The sequence below is a fragment of the Balaenoptera borealis genome (assembly GCF_965194805.1).
Source record: "Balaenoptera borealis genome assembly, chromosome: 1".
NCBI lineage: Eukaryota > Metazoa > Chordata > Mammalia > Artiodactyla > Balaenopteridae > Balaenoptera > Balaenoptera borealis.
Genome location: NC_138860.1, coordinates 162,306,268 through 162,324,052, shown reverse-complemented (window position 1 = coordinate 162,324,052; position 17,785 = coordinate 162,306,268). Strand labels below are relative to the sequence as shown.

Sequence of the window (17,785 nt, the reverse complement as noted above, 5' to 3'; positions counted from 1 at the left end):
GTCTTTGCCAGTTAGATTTACCAGAGAAGAAAGCAAGTGAGGTTAGCATTATCTACCTGCCTTTGGAGAGAAAGGAAATCACACTTGGTGTGACCTGTCTGTCAGCGGAGGTTTAGGTATCTCCAGCTTTACAGCAGTCAAGATAAGATGAGTAGACCCTCACCACCCCTGCCTGCACTGCCTTGTGCTGACCCTTGGCCTGCCTTGGTTTTTTCCTTCTTCCTTAAACAAGGCTACTCCAATAGGAACTACTGGGGTCCAAGGAAGTAAAACGAATGCCCTAGAACAGGGTTTCTCAACTTGAGCACTCCTGATATTTTGGGCTGGATGATTCTTTGTTGGGGGCAGCTGTCCGGTGCATTGTAGGATGTTGAGTAGCAGCACCCCTGATCTTTGCCCACTAGATGCCAGTAGCAACCTTTCCCCAGTGTGACAGCCAAAAATGCCTCTAGACATTGCCAGATGTCCCCTGGAAAGAAAAATTTTCCCTCAGTTGAGAACCATTGCCCTAGATAGGAGAAAATTGCCACCTGTATGTGGGAAATTTAGGACTCAGTTGGAAAAGGTGCTCGTTAAGATAAATATTGACGTGGCAAGCTACCTTCTGGTAATCTGATTATGACTGTGTAGTTAGCAACACCCTTAGGCTGGGCCCTGGATTCTTTATTTTTGCTGGTGCTGATCTGTGTTTGGTTTAAAAATCTCAGTCACTTTTCCTGGCAGCTGCGGTTTCTTTTGCGTAGAGTGGTTGATGCAGGTGTTCAGCTGATGGAGCATTTCTATGGAGAAGAGGAACTTCCTTTGTGGAAATACTTGAGGGAGCTTCCTTGCTCTGTGCCTTTAAGGGGAGACTACAGTCTGTTCTCAGCCCAGGAGCTCACAGTTCGCTGCTGATATTTATAACCCTTATGTGACCATCCCCCTCTGCACCTCCCTCCCCCCCCACAAGAATTCCAATGCTCTGTAATAATCCTCTCCACCCACACCGTAGCAGCTGGGTGGGGAGAAGGTGAAGGAGCCTTTAATACCCTTAAGTTTGCTTCATGTTGAACTTTTTCCAGCCCCATTTTAAAGTTTTGCCATTAATATTTTAAATATCAGCACCACAAGCAAAATCCCAAGATTGTTGCCATTACATCATCTTGAAGGAGCCTCACGCCTCAGTGAAGGTAGTAAAATCAAATGGAAGGGCGTCAAGAAAGTGTTGATGGATTTCACAAAAATCCGTCTGGAAATTTTGATAGCAAAGGGAAGATTTTAAAGCAAAAGCGAATATATCCTCAACCAGAAGGAAGGAGTGAGGAGTTTCTCTTTGAGTTTACTGAAATTCTTCACATGTAGTGTCAGCATGTATCATTTGCAACCAAGATTGATCGTCATGTGAAACATGTGTGTCCAGAAAAACTAGAATTTATCCTGTGCAGAACTTGTGTTTATTGTTGAGTTTTGATTAGTGGACATGATTGAGATAAGCACAGACTGGCAGAACGGGGCTGTTTCTCGCTGTATCTAGAATGCATGTTAAGTGGTCTCAGCCTTAGCCTAGTCCTGGGCACTTTGCAGCTAGCTGGCTGGCACACGAGCTATAAGTGGTGATTCTCTAGGAAGTACGATGAGTTGCTTTTAAGGGCATTTTGTTGTTAGAGGTGGTTGGTTTACCAGGAATAAAATCAGTCCCACAGGGAGTCAGGTCAGGTCAGGTCACTGCACCAAAGCATTACTGCACCAAAAGGCTGTCTCCTGCCAGACAGACTCTTCCCAAGTCTCAGCTGTCCTGGTTGGAAAAACCTAGCTATGGGGAGAATGTACTCCCTCCCCACCTTCCTTATTACTTTGCCAGTGCCACTACCGAGTGCTTTTCAAATACCAGTCTCTGTTAGTGACTGTGGAAGATTAATGGGATAACACTTATCCCCTGGGCCTTCACAAGCTATTTTCCTACCACCAGTACTGTGATTTGAAATGTGGACCTTTCAGAACTTTGGCCACCCAGGGATGAGAATAAGTGCTGCAAGATGGTGGTCCGTGGATCACTTTTTGGGGGTTAGGAGGAAGGGGCTCTGTATTCCTTTCAGTCCATCCTTATTGAGCACTTGCTCTGGGCCAGTCCTTGTGGTGAGAGCTGGGGTCTCAGATAGTCTCTAGTTAACAGTGCAGTAGGAGAAACAGGCACAAAGAATTGCAGTGGTGGTGATATAGTGGTAAGAACAGTAAGAGAGACCTAAGTCTAAATTATCTCCGATCCTAACCCCCCCGTAAATCAGACATTTAAAATCCCAGTTGCAGGTAAGAAAACTGAGATTTGAAGATGTTAAAGTAACTTGTTCAAGCACAGAGCAAATAAATGTTAGAGCCGGGATTGGAAAGATCTGTTTGGCACCAAAACTCGTGCTTGACCAGTGGCCCTCAATGGGGGTGGGAGGAGCAGTTTTGGTCCTTGGAGGACATTTGACAATGTCTAGAGACATTTTTTACTGTCACAACTGGGGAGGTTGCTACTGGCATCTAGTGGGTGCTGCTAAATTTCCTATGATACACAGGATAGCCCCTTACAATAAAGGGTTATTCAGCCCACTTCTAGAAATGTAGGGGGTTTTGATATTTTGCCCTTTTCAGATTCCATAACAAGTAAGAGTTAACTGATGAAATAGTCCCATTGCCTGGGGAAGCTTCGTGGTTTTCCTCCCTTTTTTCAAAATTTAGTTAAGAAACAGTGTTGGTTCTGAGAACGACTTGTACAGATCCGTTGGATCAAGTCAGGATCTTGGGGAACTAATTTGAGTCAGTGGCTAAAGAATTCTCTCCATGCTCCACCAGTCCCCACCCCACCCTGCCTGCCACAAGGTTCCTGCTGTGGAAATCAATCAGCTGTGTATCTCAAGCTGCTTCCTGTAGGGTGTGTTGTGGAATGGCATCAGCCCTGCACCAGCTGGGAGTACTGACCTCAGTGTGATTTTATCAGACTCTGTCTCTTTTGAGCCTTGCCATTTGGAACAAAAGATCCTCTGTTAGGAATGCAGAGAACTAGTGTGATTGGACAGCTAGCGTGTACGCACATGGTTCCCACGGAAAAAACAGACATAAATTATGTTGTAGCCTTCTAAAACTTGGGCCTCCAAGGTGGTTTTCCCTTAGCATCTGTCTGTATTCACCCTTCTTTCTGTGAGTGCTTATCCTTCCCCCAGATCAATACAGGAGCCATCCGATCTGATGGATTAAGTGGTGGCATCCTGCAAAACTGGTCTGTATCTGTGCCTCCACTCTTTTGCTTCTCCAGTCTTAGAAAGCACATTTTTGATCCCTACTGTCTATCCAGTCTTGTTTCCTATATAGACCATCCACTCCATCCACTTATCCCAAACACTCCTTATTCATTTTACCTATTTGATTTCTACTCATACCTGATCTCCTCAAAACCTTCTTGATCGCTTCCCCCCCAGGGTAGCTCACTACTTCTCCCGTTCTCTTAAATCACTTAATATGTGTAACTCATTTGGCCTTCATCATATACTGCCTAATTTTGGCATTTAATGATTATATGCATTGTCCCATCCCTCATCTTAATATATCCATTTTTGTGTCTCTCAAAGTAGTTAGCATATGGGTATATGCATAGTTGGAGATTAGTGAATATTTGACTGATTGAGTGAATGCTCTTTATTTCTCATGCGCCACGTGAGCTGTAGGATTCAAAATGCTGACTGTTCTGCAACACTTGAGGTAAATCCTTGTGTGTCCTGAGAAATTCTAATCCTAGCCTGGATTCCTCACCTCTACATCTTGCCTCTGGGCTCCCTTCCTTCTCTACTAGTTAGCATATGTTAAAGGAACACAGTTTCATTTCAGTATTAGCCTGAACAAAGTAAAACTAAGGAATTTACTACTTTAGATGCACCTGAAGAAAGCCAGGTTCTGAAATACTGTCTTGTAGTTACTTACCCATTACATTAGAGTCATTGTCATTTACTCAACCAGTTGACACCAAGAAGAATCTTCATACTTCATTCAGCTTGGCGTAGTGAGAAAAATTGAATATGAGGTTGAGTCAGAAATATTCAACTTTGAATTCTGGCTCTATCATTTACTAGCTGAGTGACCTTGGGGGAAATTACTTAACCTCTCTGTATAGTTATTTCAACTATAAAATGTGAACAGTGGTAAATCCTACCTTTAGGGTTTTTATGAGAATTAAATGAAGTGATGTAGATGAAAACCCTAGGCAGATATTAAGTGCTCAATAAATGATAATATTCTTTTAAGAAGTTTATCCAGACACACAAATTATAATATTATGAAATCTTTTTAATAAGAAAAGTTATTCCCTTGGTGCCTACAGCTTGATCATTCCCCAGAAGATTTGATCTAAGACCCAGCACCAGATTACATTAGTTCTTTTTCTTCTTGAAAAAATGGAAATGATGAAGATAAAGTAAATTAGTTTGATGACAGCAATGAAACAGGTGGATGGACAAAGAGCCTTCCTGAGCAGTTTTTCTGGGGAACAAATGAAGAGCTCGTTTCCAGCCCTATACCAGCAATACATAGGCAGGTTTAGGTCATGACTCCTTAACACAGCTTTAAATATACTGTATGTACACATACACACATATACATGGTTATTAATTAATTTATTCATTCATTGATATCAGAATCCCACAGCCAGCAAGTTTCTCTGAGACCATTTTGACCTTGGCTTATGTGCTCTACAAATCAGTATTATTTTCAAATCATTAACCAGAATTAACCAGAAGCCATTACCAGCTCAGTGACTTCCCCAGACACTCAGTTACCTAGCAGATCAGCTTTAATGATCTCAGGGTCCTTGGCCTAATTAGCTTATAGCATAGACCATGTTACCTTCCTCTGTTGCCATACAATGGCAACTACCAAGTCAGCATCTTTGGAGAGAGACACCTCTTAATATTAATCAATCTTTAATTAAAACATTAAGATGTGAGGGGAAAAAATATCAGCTTAATTTCAGAGGAAGCAGCTTAAAAACACAGATATAATTAATCTCTCTGCCAAGCACATATACCAGATCAAGATGTTTTACAGAAAAGCTTTCAGCAAATATATGTTTCTAGTATTTGGTTACGTGTATTTGTGAGCAAGGGAAGAAGATGATAAGAATTCAAAGAAATTGAACCTGTCTTAGGTCTTCTCCAGCTTGAATTCATTGCATCCATTCAAGTAAACCATTTAATATCTCTCTCATCTTGCAGTTCACTCCCAGAGGAAGAGCTCTGATTTGGGTCTAATTCTTTAAATTCAAACCTAACTTGTTTGTTTGTGATCAGTGATAAGAATTGCTTTAGTAACAAAATGAAAGAGTTTTCAAAAATCTCTTGACTCTGTATTACTTATTTTACCTCCTTTTCTAATATTGGAGAGAGGACCCCTACAGCAAGATTCCTTAGAGATTCAGCCCAGGGATCTGTTTCATAGAAATAGCTAAGCACCTTTGTGAAGTTGCTACTTTGTGAAAGTTGTGAAGTCATGCCATCCTAGAATTGGAAAGGCTACTCTTGGTGTTAAGTGAAAGCCCACATGGTCACTTTCTCAAGGATGTCTCCCCTGAACTTCCAGACCACATCAGGGCCCTTGACAGATGCTCTCATAGCACTGTTTGCTTTTCCTTCAGAGTACTTATTGCAATTGAATTAAAATGAATATCTGTCTCCTCTACTAGAACGTAGGCTCCTGATCATGTCTTGCTCATCACTCTCTCCCTTAGTGTCTGGCATAGTTTAGGGCACATAGTAGATCCCAATAAATATTTGTTGAACAAATGAAAAGAATCAGGGCTACACCTTGTGGAATTACTTGCCTTAAGAGGACGGGAAGAGGAGCCCAAAGACACAAAAGAAGGACTGGCTAGAAAGGTACCATCAGTATAGCACAGTGTCATGGAAGCCAAAAGAAGAGTCGCAATAAGGGAGGACCAATACTTACTTTCTCACCACTGCTTATCCTTAATCCCCTACAGTCTGACCCAGCCCCCATCACTGCACTGAAACCATTCTTTCGGAAGTACTCACTGACGTCCTAGTTGCCAAGGCTAGTGGCCTTGTCTAACTCATTGTCTTCCTCATTCCTTGTGCACCATTTAACGTCATAGCTTCTTTCTTAAAACTCTCCTGTCCATTTACTTTCCTGACCTTGTGCCCTCTCCATTTTCTTCTCTGGCTGCTCGTCTGCTTTCTGTTTTGGTTTGTCTTTCTACCTCCCCAACATGTGGTGCCTGAAATCCCGTCATCTGCCCTCTTCTCCCCTCTCTCCACACTCAGCCCCAGGATGTCCAACCCCTCACTGTTCTACAAGAGAAGGTTTCCACGTATCTATCTCTGCCCTGAACTTCAGTCTTTCTGGACACCTCCACATGGGTAGCCTTTGAGTCCCTCACACTCAGTATGCTCCACATGGAATGTGCTGTCTCCTTCAGTATTTTCTTCCTCTCTGCTGCTGTTTTATAGTACTACTGTGCCCTCAGTCATCCAAGAGTAATATGACAGCCTTATTTTAAATTTATTTTTCCCCCTAACCTCTACCTTCTATCGGATCAGTTGTAAAGTCCAAATCATCTGCCTCTGCAATTTCTTTACCGCCGCCTTCCTCACTTTCACGAGTCCGGGCTTTTGTTACCTGTTACCTAAACTGTGTAACCCTCCTAGCTGATTGTTCCACCTTCCATCTTCCCCAACTACGCTCTGTTCTATACATATTGATACCAGGGCAGTATCAGCAGACCTAGGCTCAAATCTTAAGAGCTTAGGTGTTTAATAGCTGTGTTTCTTTGGAAAAGTAAGTTTAGCACCCCAAGCGTCATTTGTAAATTAAGGATTTGGATTTTTTTAATGCAATAATATATATTAAACGGCAGTTGAATGAGCAGCCAGGCTCAAATTCTTAGGAAACTTTCCACACACCACTCAATAACTCGCATGACCCCCTGGTAAGTTAAATAAGTAAGTCTTGGTGTAGTCATGGTGTTCTGAATAAAGCAAAAGTTCATGCTTGGCATTCAAGGGCCTTGGTGAACTGGCCTTGGGCTACTTAACATTCTGATCTTTCATTTTTCCCTTGCATATGTCCTATAACTTAAACCACGATAACCTTGAATTTGCTTCTTTAGGGTCCCTACCTCTTTAGGTTTCCTGCCTCTAGTCCTTCACTTAGAAATCCTTTCTTTACTGTCTCTGTATATCCAGATCCTAATGAGTAAATGTGATTCCCTCCGTAATCCCCTGCTTTCCTTCCTCCCACTCTTCTGTTAGGCCTTTTCTCACTTACAAAGCCCTCTGCTTTTGTCATCACTACTGTCTTGGGGAGTGGCTAAAGAGGGATTAATACACTGTCTTTTGGAAAGTCTACAAGCAGGAAAGGGCTTACAGAGGTCATGAGAGTTCCTGAAGAGTGTGTGGAAAGTTTTCTCATGAGTTCAAAAATACACGAGAACTCAAATAGCATCAAAATCCTTAGTGTCCCATTTAAAGCAAGCTTCACATCATGCTGCATTGCTTAATGAGCCACTCTGTAGCCATCTTTATGTAATAAAAGGATGGTAGTGACTGATGCCCAACAGGTTCAGACGAATACTGTGGAATTTCCACTTGCCACTAAATAAACGCTTGTAAAGTCTAGAGATCCTAAGATGAAAGGCATTTTGTAAATTTTAAATGTGCAAGATCCAACCAGTCTTCTGTCCCCTCCTCTAGTCAGCACTAATCCTCCGAGAGAGAGGTGGATGAAAAGGCAGTATAGAATCTGAGGAAGTGTGGATCTAGGGTCTCCAGATTTTCCTAGGAGGCTGGTGGTTTAAAAGTCTGGAGCAGACAAAGGCAAAGTGCCAAGTCCAAAACTTGGAAAGGGAGCTGTGTTAGGGTGTGAGGAGACTCCACCTTGCTGTTTTAATTAGGAGATAGCAGGAAGGGCCAGGATTGTTCTTTCTTCCAAGTTCACCAAAGGAAAATCTGACACCAATTCTGTTCTTAGGAATTTTGAAATGAGTAGAGAATTCTTTGAACTCTGTAATCAACTAATTGGAAACTAATTTGAAATTTGGCATCAGCACAGATATTTGTGTTATAGGAATGGGGGAATGCTCCCTGTACTTCTCTTTTTAAAAGTTTACACACAGCATGTGAAATGAACAGATGCTTTTTTTTGTTGGAGCTGTCAGGGTAACAAGAAGTTGAAAGCTGTATCAGGTATTTATTTCAGTCACTGAGATGGCTATTGGCAGAGTTCCACATACCAAAACTAAGGAGAAACTCATGAACAGATTAAAAAAAAAATAAGACATGGAGGAAAGAGACTTTGTGCCTCCTTTCCTTCTAAACACAAACTGATGATTTTACACAAGGAGCGAAGTACTTTTTGCAGGGGAGGGGGGATAATTGGCCAACTTTATGTAATCCTTTCCACAAGGCTGTGTTTGAATTTTGGGCTGTGTTTGAATTTTGGGGAGATTTATCTGTAATGGTCTCCTAATACACTAGTCAGAGAGTGTGACTTAAGCTGATAAGTAATTTGAATCTGAACTTCATAGTTGCTAAAATGCTCCACTTATTTATTTGTATTATAATATGGAGCATTGGCGAGAGTGGTGAGAATAAGGTAGATAGGTGTGGGGAGGGATTAAGAAAAGACTGAATTGACTGGCACCTGCCTTGGTGAGGAAACAGGAAAGGAATTTCTGGCCATGAAGTTTGTGATTCCACATCAGTATCATTCTTCATAATAGAATAACCACCCACCCTTAGTCCAGAGCCAGAATTCCTCAGATTCTTCCAACCAGAGGGCCCCTGGCACACTAAACAGTCTGTTATGATATCTCAACACATAAGTGAGTGTATTTGGCCAGGGAGATTTGCTAGTGAAATTGATCTTGCCTTCCCTGGGTTTTTCCAGTTGTACTTAATAATTAAAGGAAAATTAAAACCCAGATTCCCTGAAACATAAAGTATCAGATCTGTAAGCTTATCAAGCCTTCCAGTCACATTGTGTTAGAGTTTGAAGGGACCTTAAAATTCATCTTGAACAAACTGTTAGAGGAATTGTAAATCTCGTTCCCCAAATCTCTGCCAATTTCTGCTCAGACACCTCCAGGGTCAGAAAAGTCATCCCTTTAGGGGACACCCTATTCTTTGAATAGCTGTGAGAAAGCTCTTTGTTGGTTTGACATCTGCCCTTGGATCTTAGTGTGCCAGCTTCAGTAGACATCCAGAACAAGCTTCCTTCCTCCCACTTCCCAGCCCTTTAGATACTTCATCATATTGCTTGGAACCTTCTCTAGGTCAAGCATTCTTGGTTCTTTCTGCTGTTTGTTCCTCAGAGGACAGTTTTCTAGTGTCTTGCAGTATAGGACCAGGAGGACTCAGGATTCTGGGGCAGCTCCTTTAACAGTTTTAGAACTAAAGAATATTCAAGTTAGAAAGGCTGTCAAGACACAATCTAGTCTGCACATCCTCCCTTTCAGTTACAGATAGAGTCTTCTGGATTTGAGTGGGCAGAAATTGATCAGCTTCAAAGTGAGAAATGAAGTGTAAGACATTTTGCCAGTCTTTTGGTTGCTTAATTCTGATCACAGGCTTCAGCTGACACTTCATTTTTGCCAAGGACCTCTCTGGCTCAAGTAAGCCTAAGGCTCAGCTTATCATTGCCAGATCTCCATACACCAACTATTGGCTTCACTTACTCTCTGTGTAAAGGACAGAAATAACTTTTCCATAAGTTTTACTACCTGTATTGACCACTTGGTCAATTCAGTGATTTTAATAGACTTTTTTTCCTTCATAAAATCAGAAAATGACCATCACAAAGGGAGCAGCATATTACATCCCTTCAGATATGCAGCTGCCTCTGGTGGACAGTTTCGTGGGTTGCCCTTTGTACTTTAACAGTCACCAGGTGACTAGATGGCTTTTCTTTTCTTTTTATAAATTTATTTATTTATTTTTGGCGGCTTTGGGTCTTCGTTGCTGCGCACAGGCTTTCTCTAGTTGTGGAGAGCAGGGACTACTCTTCGTTGTGGTGTGTGGGCTTCTCATTGCAGTGGCTTCTCTTGTTGTGGAGCACGGGCTCTAGGCGGATGGGCATCAGTAGTTGTGGCTCGCGGGGTTGTGGCTTGCGGGCTCTAGAGCGCAGGCTCAGTAGTTGTGGCGCACGGGCTTAGTTGCTCCGCGGCATGTGGGATCTTTCCGGACGAGGGCTCGAACCCGTGTCCCCTGCATTGGCGGGCAGATTCTTAACTACTGCGCCACCAGGGAAGTGCTAGATGTCTTTTCTAAAAGCCAGAAAGCTGTGGACGGGATTGTGGGCCACTTTTCTCTAGTATTTTCCATCTTGAGACTTGAAATACCCATGCTTTTCAGCTGGCCCCAAGGAGCTCAGGTTTCCTTGGATGTGCCCAGCAATAAACGAGCCCAGGTATTTGGGCGTGGGGCACTGCTGCCAGCATCTCCACCGTCGCGCAGCCCCCCAATTCCCTAGTCCTCAACACCATTCACATCTGTGGGCAAAGAAATCCTGGTGGGGGAATGGAACAAGACCTGACGTACGTGAGGAGCCGACGAGAGAAGGTGCTGGAGTTTATCCAATAACTTGGTCCGAATTTAAGTGCCAGGTTTAAGGCTGGAGTGTTCTTGGGCCCGGCAGAGGCGCGCTAAAGGTGACATTGGAGGGACTAGGGACACCCCTTTGGTGGCAGAGCCGAATCCGGGAGCGATGCGGGCGGCATCGCTACCCTGCCGGCAGATGGGGCCCAGAGTGGCCCTCGCCAGAGCCGGCTGGCTGGGGGGCGGCGGGAGCGCCCCTTCTGGGTTCGCTCGCCCTTGGGCTAGGAGCCCGGCGGGTTGGTACGCGGCAGGGGCGGCGGGGGCGGCGGGGGCAGCGGGGGCCCGGCCCGCGGCAGGAGGGCGGGGCTTTCCTTTGTCAAGGGATTTGCGCGGCGCGGCCGAGACTCACGCGGGTGTCGCTCCCCGCCCCTCGCCCTCTCGGGGGGCGGGGCTCTCCCTCCGGCCCGGCGGGGCGCGGTGGGCGTGGGCCTGTGAGCCGAGCGGCCGGCGCCGGGCTCCCTCGCCAGGAGCCGCGCAGAAGCCCCTCCTTCGGTGCCTCGGCTTCCAATCGCCTCCGCCGCCCCCTCCTTCCCGCTCGGGCAGCTCCCCGCCGCGGCTCCGCCCCTGCCCTCCTCCCCTAGCTGTCCGCGTCGCGCTCCCCGGCGTCCAGCGGGGCTGCCCGGGCGGGGCGGCGCGGGGAAGGGGAGGAGAGCCGCCCGCCAGCCGAGCACTTCCAGCGAGCGGCGGGCGAGCGGGCCGCGCGGCGCGAGGGAGGAGGGCTCGCCCCCGCTCGGGCCGAGCGGAGCCTTTTGTTCCCAGCCAGAAGTTTGCATGCCGGGACCGTGACAGCTGCGGGCGGGGAGGACGGCGGGGCCGGCGGCGGCGGAGAATAGAGGCGGCTGCTTGACATGCAGCCCGCGGCGCGGCGGCTGCGGGCCGGGGACGGGAGGCGGCGCCCACAGCACGCGGGACTCATCTGCCGGAGGGACAAACTAACTTCCTGAGCGCGGGACCGGAGGCCGGCGCGGCCGGGAGCCACCTGCCAGCCTGCGGTGAGGCAACCCTGGCCCTCGGGGCGCGCGGCACGGCGCGGGGGAGCAGCGCTGAGCGAGCCCTTCCGAGTGACCCTCGGCCGCCGCTGCAGCCTGCCGGCCTCTGAAAGGCCCGGCGCCGGGCTCCACTCGCCTTGTTTGGCGGCCACGGCGCAGGGCTGTTCTGGGAGCCACAACAATGCCATGATGTTTTGGAGACAGGAAGCCCCAAGCTGGCCGCGAATGAAGGACTTCCTGTGTTTAAAGTTGCAGGAATATCCGCCGACCAGCCCAGTTCAAATGCAAACACCCGAACTAGGGAGGACGAATGGCTAATTCAGACCAGCTGGACTCTCCAGGGCTGGAACTGAGGATAAAATGAAAGGAATTCCTAGGAGCTTGGGCCATACTTGAAGACCAGAGGGGCTGTGCCATTGTTATTAAAGGACACAATCGATATAAATCCTCTGCTTCCAACTCTGCTTGGGTGAGAAGTGAGTGGAACTAGATATTGAATAAGACTTGTCAATATCAGATGATTTTTAACTGACTGAATTGGAAAGAGCAGTGCTCTTAAAAAAACAAAAAAGCCATAGAAGGAATTATTTTGTTTGTTGAATACATTATACCATTTATCTGCCTGCAACTATGAGGCTGCTAACCGGTGAGGAAAAAGCTGTTCTTCTTAGAGCGTCTCTCAGAATGGTTTCAAAGTGGGACTTCCAGGCCTTTCTGGAGGGAAGTTCCAATTGGTGGTTTGAGGTTACGAACATGTAAAAGGATTTTTAACTTATGCAGAATGCATTTTGGGGGAACCCGTGAGAAACTTTTTAAAGGTTGATGGTTCATCTTGTTTGAAAAATATGGGTAAGCCACTCAGCAGGCCAGACTGTTTAAGGCAGAACCCCATCTGCCTGGGGAAAGGAGAGGAAGAGGATGGCTATATAGAGGATTGCTATGTTCCGCAGCGATCTATATATGATACAATGAGGATAAATGAACAAATTGACCAGGGGTCAAAGCTTAATCAGACTTCAAAAAGCACCATGGAAAAGATAGAAGGAAGTAGTATATCCAGCAATGGTACATTAGGAGCAGCAGCTAATGTTTTTGAATCCAGAGCACCAGAAGGCAAAAAGTTGGATGAGAGACTAATATTTGATGCACTAAAGCTAAGCAGTGATGTGCAGAAGTCAGCACCTGTGCCACCCAGAAGGCGGCCAAATGCAGAACGCAAAGACAATGTTAACAGGAGATCATGGAAGTCCTTCATGCCACCGAATTTCCCAGAATTTGCAGAAAGGATGGAAGCTTCTCTCAGTGAGGTGTCCGAAGCTGGTGCTTCAAATCCTTGCTTGCAAGAGAAGAAGGAATCCAGTTCTGCATTAACAGAAAGTTCTGGTCATTTGGACCACAGGGAACCTCAGTCAGAGTCTGTAACTCTGGAACATGTGTCCAAATCCATAGGTATTCCAGAAGGGCAGGATGTGAAAAACTTAGATGGAGATTGCCAGGACTTCAGATTTCAGCAGCACAGTGAGCTCTCTCCACGTGAATTCCAGCCTCTGGAGTCAGAAGCTGCAGCAGCAAGTGGTAACACAGATGTAACGCAGGAACACATATTCTCAAGTGCAACCTGGCCCAGAGCCATGAAAAGTTTGGCTAAGGGAGGCTTTGGCGAGAAGCAGCACCCCCTTCAGGACACAGGTTGCACTGTAGAAATGCCACCTCTCTCCCCTTGCCTGAGTGAAGAGCTGTTGGATCCAGAGTTGCATATTCTCATAACCCCCAGCCTGAGAGAGAAAACAGAGTCTGAGCTAAAGTTTGAGGAGGATGAGCGATGGATCATGATGGAGGCTGAGGAGGAGTGGGAGGAAGAGAAACTGTCAGAGAGAGGAAAGACTTTTCTAATGGCAGATGAGGAAAAGAACAGCCTGGCAGATGTTTTCAAAGAAAGAGAGCAAGCAAACACTGTAGCAGTGGTGGAGGAAGGAGCCGACTGCTCAGCTGCTGTCTTGGGGACTTTTGACCCCCTAGCTCTTGGTCAGATCTGTTGCTCTGATGACCCACAGCCAGCTAAGAACCTTTTGGCGTCTGTTCTCAAGGATGCATCTCTTGATTACAGTTGTGTTCTAACAGGTGAGAGTGCTGTAGGAGAACTGAGAAACAGAACTGCTCAGGGGCTAGAGGGTCTTGTTTCAGATTTAGAATGCACTGTTGGTCCTGCCAGTTCAGAGCAGCTCTCTGACACAGATTCAGTGCAGATGTTTCTTGAACTTGAAAAGGAGTGTTTATGTGAAGAAGGAGTAACTCCTTTAGTTGAGCTGGAGACTCAAGCCTCTTCTGAAGGGCTGGCCCCATCCCAGGATGCAGAAAATTCACTTGTAATTAGTCATTTTCCAGGGGCTGCCTTAGAAAAGGAGCATGTAGGCCTTTTAAATGTAAGAGCAAAGGACTCTGATCCTGGGTTGGATTGTGACTATTTTAATGCCCTGGATTCTTCTCAGGTGCCTAATACTTTGCAACTTACTGCCTACTCTGATACCGTGAGGGACGCTTCCACTGTTAGTGAGGAGGAGGGTGAAAAAGTGCCTTTTAGCCCCGAGACTGCAGGGGAATTTAACTTTAGACACCCGGCTGATCTGGAGTCACCAGGAAAGCCAGACCCAGGAGGATTGTCCAACTCTGATCACAGGGCTTCTCATGAAGAAAATGTATCAGGCTTTGAAGCCAAGCTGGCCAAAGAAAATGGCAGTTTGTCCCAGCTGGACTGTAGTGAAGTTGAGGGGGATGCCGAGGAGTGTGTGGAGAGAGTCCCTCTCAGTTCTGCTGTTAGCTGTGAACTAATAGATGTTACCTCAGGATCTGAAGTAGAGGCGTTACCATATGATTCACATTTACTAACAGATGAGATTCATTGGGAAGGTGAGAAAGGAGCTATTAATCAAGGAAATAACAGTCTGACTTCCTTGGGAGATGTGGACCTTTGTGAATTGTTGTCCGTGGAAGGAGCTTGTGATGAGGATGGTGAAGCACAGGCACTGGGTTATGATGCCAGGCTGGAGGACCGAGCCCCAGCACATCTTCCTAGAGACCTCCCAGAGTGGGTCTCCCAGGATCTCCAGAGGAAGTCCCCAGAGTCAGAGATCCTGAGTCTGCACCTGCAGGTTGGAGGACTGGGACATAGCAGAGATGGAGTGGAAGCTGTGAATGACATAAAGCCCAAGCTGAATGTGGCCTCATTGGAGGGAGGGGAAACAGAAATGAGAGATTCAGATGCATTGCTAAATATCCTTCTGGAGGAACAAGTTACCAAGGCTAGTAATACGGAACCAATTTTGGAGGAATGGATACCCATCCCACAAAAGCCTGACCCAACTGCTGCAGTGCCCACTGTAGAAGAAGATGCCCTAGATGCTGCAGTGCCTGCCCCAGAGGGAACTGCTGTAGCAGCTCTTACAGTGCCCTTCCCAGAGGAGGATGTACCTGTTGTTCCAGTGGCCACCATGGAGGCACATGTCCCAGCTGCTGCAGTGTCAGCCACAGAGAGGGCTGCTGCCCCAGCTGCTGCAGTGCCTCCTCCTGAGGGGACTGCTCCACCTGCTCCAGTGGCCATCACAGAGGAGGATGTACTAGCTGTTGCAGAATCCTCCCTGGAGGGGACTGCCCCAGCTGCTGCAGTGTCCACCCGAGAGGAGCCTGTAGCCCCCACTACTGCAGTGCCCACCCCAGAGGAGCCTGTAGCCCCCACTACTGCAGTGCCCACCCCAGAGGAGCCTGCTGCACCCGCTGCTGCAGTGCCCACTCGAGAGGAGCCTGCAGCTCCCACTGCTGCAGTGCCCACCCCAGAGGAGCCTGTAGCCCCCACTACTGCAGTGCCCACCCCAGAGGAGCCTGCCGCACCCGCTGCTGCAGTGCCCACCCCAGAGGAGCCTGCTGCCCCAGCTGCTGCAGTGCCCACCACAGGGGAACTTGCAGCTCCCACTACTGTGGTGCCCACCCCAGAGGAGCCTGCAGCCCCAGCTGCTGCAGTGCCCACCCCAGGGGAGCCTGCAGCCCCAGCTGCTGCGGTGCCCACCCCAGGGGAGTTTGCAGCCATAGCTGCTGCAGTGGCCACCCCAGAGGAGCCTGCAGCCCCAGCTGCTGCAGTGCCCACCCCAGAGGAGCCTGCCGCCCCAGCTGCTGCAGTGCCCACTCGAGAGGAGCCTGCACCTCCCACTACTGTGGTGCCCACCCCAGAGGAGCCTGCAGCCCCAGCTGCTGCAGTGCTCACCCCAGGGGAGCCTGCAGCCCCAGCTGCTGCAGTGCCCACCCCAGGGGAGCCTGCAGCCCCAGCTGCTGCAGTGCCCACCCCAGGGGAGCCTGCCGCCCCAGCTGCTGCAGTGCCCACCCCAGGGGAGCCTGCCGCCCCAGCTGCTGCAGTGCCCACCCCAGGGGAGCCTGCCGCCCCAGCTGCTGCAGTGCCCACCCCAGGGGAGCCTGCAGCCCCAGCTGTTGCAGTGCCCACCCCACGGGAGCCTGCCGCCCCAGCTGCTGCAGTGCCCACCCCAGGGGAGCCTGCAGCCCCAGCTGCTGCAGTGCCCACCCCAGGGGAGTTTGCAGCCATAGCTGCTGCAGTGGCCACCCCAGAGGAGCCTGCAGCCCCAGCTGCTGCAGTGCCCACCCCAGAGGAGCCTGCCGCCCCAGCTGCTGCAGTGCCCACTCGAGAGGAGCCTGCACCTCCCACTACTGTGGTGCCCACCCCAGAGGAGCCTGCAGCCCCAGCTGCTGCAGTGCTCACCCCAGGGGAGCCTGCAGCCCCAGCTGCTGCAGTGCCCACCCCAGGGGAGCCTGCCGCCCCAGCTGCTGCAGTGCCCACCCCAGGGGAGCCTGCAGCCCCAGCTGCTGCAGTGCCCACCCCAGGGGAGCCTGCCGCCCCAGCTGCTGCAGTGCCCACCCCAGGGGAGCCTGCAGCCCCAGCTGTTGCAGTGCCCACCCCACGGGAGCCTGCCGCCCCAGCTGCTGCAGTGCCCACCCCAGGGGAGCCTGCCGCCCCAGCTGCTGCAGTGCCCACCCCAGGGGAGCCTGCAGCCCCAGCTGTTGCAGTGCCCACCCCACGGGAGCCTGCCGCCCCAGCTGCTGCAGTGCCCACCCCAGGGGAGCCTGCCGCCCCAGCTGCTGCAGTGCCCACCCCAGGGGAGCCTGCCGCCCCAGCTGCTGCAGTGCCCACCCCAGGGGAGCCTGTCGACCCAGCTGCTGCAGTGCCCACCCCAGGGGAGTTTGCAGCCCCAGCTGCTGCAGTGCCCACCCCAGAGGAGCCTGTCAACCCAGCTGCTGCAGTGCCCACCCCAGGGGAGTTTGCAGCCCTAGCTGCTGCAGTGTCCACCCCAGGGGAGTTTGCAGCCCTAGCTGCTGCAGTGCCCACCCCAGGGGAGCCTGTCGCCCCAGCTGCTGCAGTGCCCACCCCAGGGGAGCCTGTCGCCCCAGCTGCTGCAGTGCCCACCCCAGGGGAGTTTGCAGCCCTAGCTGCTGCAGTGCCCACCGCAGAGGAGCCTGCCGCCCCGGCTGCTGCAGTGCCTGCTCTGGAGGAAGTGTTCCCTGCTGGCGTACCCTTCCAGGGAGATACTGCCCATACTGACTCAGTGCCTGTCTTAGAAGAAGGAAGTCCTGTTCTAGAGGAGGCTTCCCCTGCTGGAATGTGGATCAAGGAGGACCTTGATTCCCCAGCATTTGGAATGAAAGAGGTGACTGGCACAGTGCTGCATGGGAAAGTGCCTCTGGCTGCAGTTGATGGATTAAATTCAAATGAGGTAATTGTTGCTCATATTGTTGGGGAAGGATCTGGAGAGTAAAGTGAGATTTGCAAGTTCTCTGACTTGGTGGTGATTAGAAAGGGCACAGATTGTTCTTTCTTTGGTTCTCTTTGGGGTGTCTGGGCTTTTCTGGTCTTTTTTGGTCTTTTTATTGAGTTTATGGGGAAAATGTGTTTTTTATCTGCTGAAAAACTTTATAATTCAGACTCTCTCATTGTTTTTAATTCGTACATAAGCAAAACCCAAAGAAAACAGGGATGTAAACAGTTTTTGGCTTACATTTTGAAAAAGATTATTAACAGGAAAGGGTGATTCTGCTTTTGAATTTTACAATAAGCATGTTCTTCCCTAAATCAAGAGGCTGCTTATTCATCGGTGATGTCAGCAGTCAGGTAGAAGCTAG

At 48.8% G+C, this 17,785-nt stretch overlaps 1 protein-coding gene across 15 annotated transcripts in view; it reads left to right on the top strand.

The window, feature by feature from the left end:
• The window catches only part of MACF1 (microtubule actin crosslinking factor 1), a 346,247-nt gene that overhangs the window by 268,022 nt on the left and 60,440 nt on the right, over window positions 1–17,785 (top strand). The window contains exon 1 of one of the 15 annotated variants that reach the window (XM_082387381.1): window positions 11,231–17,379. The exons of the other annotated variants lie outside the window; for them this stretch is intronic. Within the exon in view, the coding sequence (XP_082243507.1) occupies window positions 12,454–17,379 (4,926 nt within the window). The 5' untranslated portion in view covers window positions 11,231–12,453. Of the gene's footprint in view, window positions 1–11,230; window positions 17,380–17,785 lie in introns of those variants that run through there. 15 annotated transcript variants of the gene reach the window in all.